This window comes from Pyrus communis, chromosome 6, assembly GCF_041283825.1.
Source record: "Pyrus communis isolate YQ-2024b chromosome 6, ASM4128382v1, whole genome shotgun sequence".
Lineage (NCBI taxonomy): Eukaryota > Viridiplantae > Streptophyta > Magnoliopsida > Rosales > Rosaceae > Pyrus > Pyrus communis.
The window spans coordinates 8487334-8494542 of record NC_142570.1 but is presented as its reverse complement, the minus strand read 5'-3'; the positions used below and the strand labels follow the sequence as shown (position 1 = coordinate 8494542).

Genomic DNA, 7209 nt, shown 5'->3' with positions numbered 1-7209 from the left:
CATTTTTATTTTTGTCTATTTTAGGGATGATGAACCAATCAACATCACATGGTTTTTGTTCTTCTGTTGCATCTGTTTCTTCATCATCGCCTTCGTCATTACCGGGTCCAACACCATCACCACCAACTGAAACCCAATCCCAACCACCAACTCCACCATAATCACCAACTCAAGCACAATCACCAACTCAACTGAGTGGTATTCCTCCATTGCCTCCTCTTGGCTATAGTAGGCGTAGGTTAACAGTGTGGGAGTATTTTTTGGAATACGATGACATAGAAAACATTGTGAAGCCGGATGGGACCAAAGAAACAATAATTAGAAGGAGAGCTAGGTGTAAGTACTGTTCTACTACCTTTGCAGCTAACCCTTCTGGAAATGGTACTTCAATCGTTAGAAAACATATTGAGGGATGAAGATGTAAAAGTTACCCGGGAAAAAATCTAGATAAAAGGCAAAAGACTTTACCTTTTGATGATGGTGTTGGTACTTTTATGGCTAGGGGGAATACGAAAGAGGATTGCATAAAGGCGTTGGTACAAATGGTTGTCTTAAATGAGTTGCCGTTTACACATGTTGAAGGGAGAGGGTTTAGGTTTTTCTGTAGTGTTGTTTGCCCTCATTTTTATCCACCATCTCGTAGGACACTTGCGAGACACTTTGTCCTCATGTCTGATGAAATGAAAGCAAAATTGAAAACAGAGTTAGCCTTACATAGAGTTAGCCTCACAACCGATACCTGGACAAGTCTTCAAAAGGTAAACTACATTGTTATAACGGCACATTTCATAGATAGTAATTGGAAGTTGCACAAAAGAATACTAAACTTTTGTGTCATAGCTAATCACAAAGGGAACTCCCTTGGAAAACTTCTTGAGGTTTGTTTGCTAGAATGGGGTTTGGAGAATGTTCTAACCATCACGGTCGATAACGCTTCTTCAAACAAGGTGGTAGTAGAGTATTTGAAGACAAAGATGTGTCATTGGCAAAATTCACAAATGATACTTAAGGGAAAGCACATGCATGTTAGGTGTTGTGCTCATATTGTTAACTTGATAGTTCAAGATGGTTTGAGGACGTTAGATAAATCCATCTTAGCTATTAGGAATGCGTTGGTGTATGTAACATCTTCTCTACAAAGGGTGGAAGCTTTTAGGAGTTGTGTTAAGAAGGAAAAAATTGAATGCAAGGGTCTTTTTTTTTAGATGTGCCAACTAGGTGGAATTCCACCTATTTGATGTTAACGAATGCTTTGAAATTTGAAAAATCTTTTGTGAGAATGGGAGATGATGAGATTGCATACTTGTCATGGTTTGGTGAAGATTTGCTGGAAGAAGAAGAATGGGTGGGTGAACCTTCCAATGGTAAAAAGAGGTATGGGCCACCAAATATGAAAGATTGGAGTAATGTTGCTATTTTTGTCAATTTTTTGAAAGTGTTCTATCAAATGACATTGAAGATGAGTGTTACTTTGCATCCGGCTTGTCATAGTACTTTTTATGATTTGCTTGCAATTGATGAAGAGATAGTTGATTTGTTCGTCGAAGAAGATGTGTTATTGACTTAAACATACACAAGCTTGATATTGCATGAAATGGCACGAAGCATGAAGGTAAAATTTGATAAGTATTGGGGTGATCTTGTTAAAGTGAATCCTTTTCTATTTGTCGGACTTGTGCTTGATCCAAGATATAAACTGGGTTATGTGCCACATATTTTGAAGCGTCGTGGGTGTAGTATTGATGAACTGGGTTATGTACTATTGATAGTTAGTGGAATTTATAATTTCCTCTTTCAATCAGTGGCAATCAAAAGGCATACTTTAAACCCGCAGATGGCAGTCAAAATGCATAAGATTTTGTTTAAATTTGTGTGTGGCAGCAAGTTGAAATTTGTCAGCATATTCTGTTTAAATATGTGGCAGCAAGTTGAAATTTGGAGCATAATGGTAGTCAAAATGTGTTTAAATGCTTTAAAATTTGGGATTGAGTAAGTATAACATCTGTGGGTATGACTAGAAAGGAACACTGCAAATGCATGAGAAGTGTAGGAAAGGTGGGTTATGACTCTAATTTTTGGATATATTTGGAGCTTGTAAGAATGTACACCTTTTATATTGAAGTTTCGGCAAGAATGAGATGAGCATGAGATGGTTTTTATTTTTCTTGATGCTTCTTCAAACTTGGGAAGCCCATGCTTCCTCTCTGAAATAAGTTGTTTGATTTTGCTTGCTCTCTGGAATAAGTTGTGTGATTCGATTATATGTTGTTTGATTAATTGATTGTGTACAGGAGCTGCTGCTTCCTGCTTGCTCTTTGAAGTCTGAAAACCTGCAATTTGCTTCATCATTTTTTTGTTTGTTGACTGATTGACCAGTGCATATGTATTTTAGTTGTCTCTTTTTGTTGACTTGGTGCCACTACCAAAGACATTTGCATTAAAAAAGATGTGTTGTATGCAATTTTATGTAATTAGTTTTAGAAGATGTATTTGAATGCATAATGATTTGGTGTTCAAATAATTTATTATTAGGAACCGTAAACCGGCAAGAACCGAATCGGAACCGGTGTAGACCGAACCGTAATGTTCTAGTAATAAATTTAAGTGGAACCGCACCGAACCGAACCGTTAATATATTTCGGTTCCGGTTCCAATTTAGGGGTGGAACCGCACCGAACCGCACCGTGCCCACCCCTAGTCGAATCAAGAACACCTAAATCAAGGGTTTCTGGCAAATTGAGGGTGATTTCAGGTGTTTCCCGGCTGAATTGGACTTCGGCTCAAGTATGAAAGTTGTTCCAATCATTGAACTCTACTTGCCTGTAAAATTTAGTAATTTTTAGAGTTAGTTAGAAAATTGGGTTTCCGTTCGCCGGAAACTGACACCGGTGGCGGTGTGTGGCTAGTGGGCCGATATTGCCTTTTTACACAGAATTTGATATTTGAAATCTGTAATTAGTATCCATTCAATGTGATTCGATTGTTAAAGTTCAATATTGAATATTTTCGCTATTTGAATATTTTCGAAAATGGACTAGAAATGAAATTGTGAACTGCAAAACGCTTGATCCTGTTCAAGGAGTCTAACGGGAGTTAGATGCAGCCTTAAAATAACTGAGATTAATCTTTATCAAAAATTAGAAAGAAGAAAAGGGATTGGGTGTTTAGTTTAAAGATTAGCCCCTATGTTTTTGGTAAATAAATTTAGCTATAGATTTTATGAGAAATTAAGAATTTATTAAATAAATTGTGACTAATGGTAGTAAGTAAACAAGAGTTTATTTTAGGCTTACCACTAAATATAAACTCCAAAATTAGTTTCCGAAATAAAAAATTTCAAGTAAGGGCGTTACAGTGATTGCATCTAAGTTTTCTCTTGTAGGTTGAGGATGTAGAGACTTTTCATGACAATCAATTCCGGAAGGGAAATGGTGAAGATGTTTGCTTCTTATTTAGATGGTGATGTCCAATTATGGTGGGGTCAAATACAAGAGTCTACGCAACAACAAGGAAAAACATCTATCAAAACCTGGCATTGGTAAGGACGGGTCAAGCAATTATTAGAAAAGAAGCTAGAGTGATGGAGACTGGTATTTCATTATGCCAATAAACAATGGAGGTCACGGTGGAAGAAGAAGAACAAGTAATTTTGCTTGTTGAGAATCTTGTTGAAGAAGATCTCTCGAAACATGACAACTCACAAGTGGAGACTCAAGAACTTCAAATATGCGTGATTTTGAAATTGTTATGATTTTAGAGGATCAACAATCTACTAAATTGGAGTTAAATTCCATTGTTGACCAAAGAAGAAAATTGGGGTAGGAAAAATATTTTGATTCTCGATTGGCATATTTGATCTTTTTTTTATGGGATTAATTCATGATTATTTCACTTGAGTACACTGGAAGTTGGGCTTCTTGAATTGAAGAATTATTTGCTTAACAAGGGAGTTGTCTACTAGCTATCAAGATCATTTCAAGGAGAACTCAAGGAGGTTGAGTTCTTTTCAAGTGGAGGAGTCTGATATAGGACAAAATATGGGTCAATTCCGAATAAGAAAGATAAAGAAAATAAAATATTTCAAATTCTGGAAAAGGAGAATTAAAGTTGGAAAATATTGGATTCAAAATAGAAAAAGTAGCAAAAAATATTCTGGTGTTAGAACTAGTCGTATAATATGTCGTTTTGAAAAGAATCACGAGCAGAAAAAGACTCGTGTATAATGCCAAAAGCGATAGTAAAGACTTACAAAACTGCATTTTAAAGTCTGTAACAAAATCGGACTTTCCGTTTTATGTCTGATTTACTTCTTTTACATTCCTTAAGACTTCATGAACTTCCCAAGGGTCAAATTAAGTCTATTTAAGCCGTATGACTGCTATTGTAATCATTATTCAAGTATTGTTCAATAAACCTTTCAGTTTTCTCCCAATTCTGATGGATTTCGAAAAAATTTGTCCTTCAAGTGTTTACATTCATATCCCTTCAACGCTTGTATTGCGTCATTCAAGATTAACTTATATTTTCACAAAAGATTGATTTAAACATTTTCTCTAAAACAAATTTCAGTCATTTAAAAGTTTTCCCAAATCATCCCTTACTATTCTCGACGATCAAGGCTAGTAATGACTACCAAAGGTTTCGCATATTGTGATGGAGTTGGAGTCAAACAAATTATTTCTTGGTTCCGTGGCAATGTTGCTGACAGTAACTGGGAGGTTTTCCCCATTCTTAGCTGTATGTTGGGGTTTGGGAAGACTTTTCAAATTTGCTTATGGTCTTCGATCCTAAGAGCAGCAAACGAAGCGACTGACTTCGTCACTTCGTGTTATGGTTTGAAGATGAGCAATTCAGTTTGGGTCGATTGACTCCTATCTTCATTTGTTAAGATTTTGAACAAGGATGGGCTTCCTTGTCCCCCTCTTCAGTAGTGGGTGTAACGGTAGTTAGGGTGATGCGCAGGTTAGATCTAGCTGCGTCATGTTGTTTTTTACCTCTTCTTTGTTTATTTTCAATGATGTACGTGTCAGATTAGTCTGACCTATTGTAATGTTTAGCTTTGGCCCTAGTAATGAAGTTTCCAGTTTCTCAAAACAAAACAAAAAAGTTGCTCATGAGATAATTTTGTGGTGATAAATCCACAAAAGCAATAGGATAGAGGGATAATTAAACAATAAACCCTAAAACAAGAATATGAGGAAATTTAAAGTTTCTTTGATAATATGAATAAGATGGTCCGAATACAATTTAAAAATAAATAAATTAGAAAATAATAAAATTATGAAAATTCTTTGAAATATTAAAATCACTTGGTCAAAATTGACAATGGAGAGTGACACTCCATATATACATCTCTTTTGTCTTCATTAATTAAAGGCACAACATTTCATAGGCGTGGAAATTACGTTTCTATCTCATTTCATATGTTAATTCAAAATCAATTAGAAACCGTACATATACTGGACTACAGATAATTACAAAACAATACAAGCAAATGAAATATATATATTAACTCAATAATGATGCCAAAAGAAGATAATGATGAAGAAACTGAGGGAGAAGGGATGGCAATTCCAAGACATGGAACTTGATCTCTTGCATTCCTACATATAATTAGCTAGGCAGCCCTATTATTTGGGCGGAAGTCGACAATGTGGGCATGTTGCATTCCTTCTAAGCCATTCATCTATGCAATTAGCATGGAAATAATGGTTGCATTGTGGTATAGTCCTCAGGGTTTCCTTTGGCCGGTACTCACCCAAACATATTGGGCAAGTGTTGTCAGTGAGCTGTTTTGGAAATTCCGACCTCTCACCAAGTTGAATCTTGGGATACAATTCGATGGTCGGACGATCGAGACCCATTGTGAGTACCGAAGGTTGTTGATCGGTTATGATGGACAATTCCATATTGGGTTGGCGGGGCTCATTGCTAGCCCTCTTTTTGTCCCGAACATGAATTGCAATTCCCACAATTAACAATACGGACATTCCCACGCTTATCATTCTGCAATAAATTGCAGCCCTTGATAGACCTGAGGCAAAATTGCAAAAATTCAATTGCATTCCATGAAATAACATTTTGGTATGATGTTGAGGTACAATTTTATTTTATAAGATACTAATTAAATAAAATAATGTGTAACATATAGAGTTTTATACAACATACATAGCATTGTTAATTAGGTTTAGTATACACACACGAGCGCGCATACACACTCACTCCTATGTATAGCGTTGTTCATAAAACATACCGGGTTTTGAAGAATCAAAGCACTGAACTGCGGAACCTGTGCCATTCTTTGAGCCACAAAGATGACCACTTGATTCACAAAAACGGCAATCAGGCGTATGCCAAGTCAACTGAGCGCCAAGTTCAAGATGTTGCCAATCAAATGATCTTGGAACTGAAGTTATGGAAATCACTGTGCAAAATCGATGGTAGGGTTCCTGATCAGGAGGCAATGAAAAACTCGTTGGCACAACAATGACATAGTTCTTCTGGCTGCTGAGGCAAGAGATCAAGGGTGCAGACCAGGTTTCGTTATAGATGGAGCATGTGAGGAACGTGTAGTTTAGAGGGCCATATGTGTATACAAAGGGTGTATCGATTACAAGACTGAGGTCACGGTGGAAAAACCGTCTAGGGAGGCAGTTATCGGGGTCGTTGATCGTTACAACTTGATCCAAGTAGTTGATGTTTTGGACGATGAAGTCCTCAGAAAATGGGAGAGTGAGAATAGTTTGACGTTGGTCGTTGCATGAGAGACCAAACCCTGGATACCCACAATTTTTTGAGAAATGGTTGTTGTAACTTAGCCTGCTGAAAGGGAATCGAACTGACGGGCCTTCAGGGGCGCATTTCGGTTCACTACACGAGGCGGTGGTGATTTGAGGACGGAAGAAGAGGAATAAGAAGAATGTGAAGGTATCGATGGTAGCCATGTACGATGAACACTGCCAATACGGATTTGTGTTGTAATTTAATGACCTGAGTATGAGTGTGCCAATTAACCCAACAACCAAATAAGTTAGACTCTACGTTAATTTTTTAGAAGCATATAACAATTATAGTAACGCCGATGTCTCTGTCTCATAGTTTTTATATACAAATAAATTAATATATAATATATCTTGACAGTGAATAATGGAAATTAAAAACTATAATGATATAAACCAAGATAGAAATTTTCTTGGAGGCACATATGTA

The 7209-nt window shown here is 36.7% G+C and overlaps 1 protein-coding gene across 1 annotated transcript; it reads right to left on the bottom strand.

Moving 5' to 3' along the window:
- Window positions 1-5630: 5630 nt before the first annotated feature.
- Window positions 5631-6944, bottom strand: LOC148696225 (RING-H2 finger protein ATL22-like). The gene is made up of 2 exons (XM_088695162.1): window positions 6254-6944; window positions 5631-6034 (listed from the first exon to the last, which is right to left on the bottom strand). The coding sequence occupies exons 1-2, from the start codon at window positions 6942-6944 to the stop codon at window positions 5631-5633; spliced, it is 1095 nt and encodes a 364-aa protein (XP_088551288.1).
- Between the last annotated feature and the right edge of the window lie 265 nt (window positions 6945-7209).

Coding starts and splice junctions, on each gene's coding strand:
- LOC148696225 (XM_088695162.1), bottom strand. CDS start 6,944: ATGGCTACCATCGATACCTTCACATTCTTCTTATTCCTCTTCTTCCGT. Junction 6,035..6,253: donor CTTTGATTCTTCAAAACCCG/GTATGTTTTATG, acceptor ATTTTGCCTCAG/GTCTATCAAGGGCTGCAATT.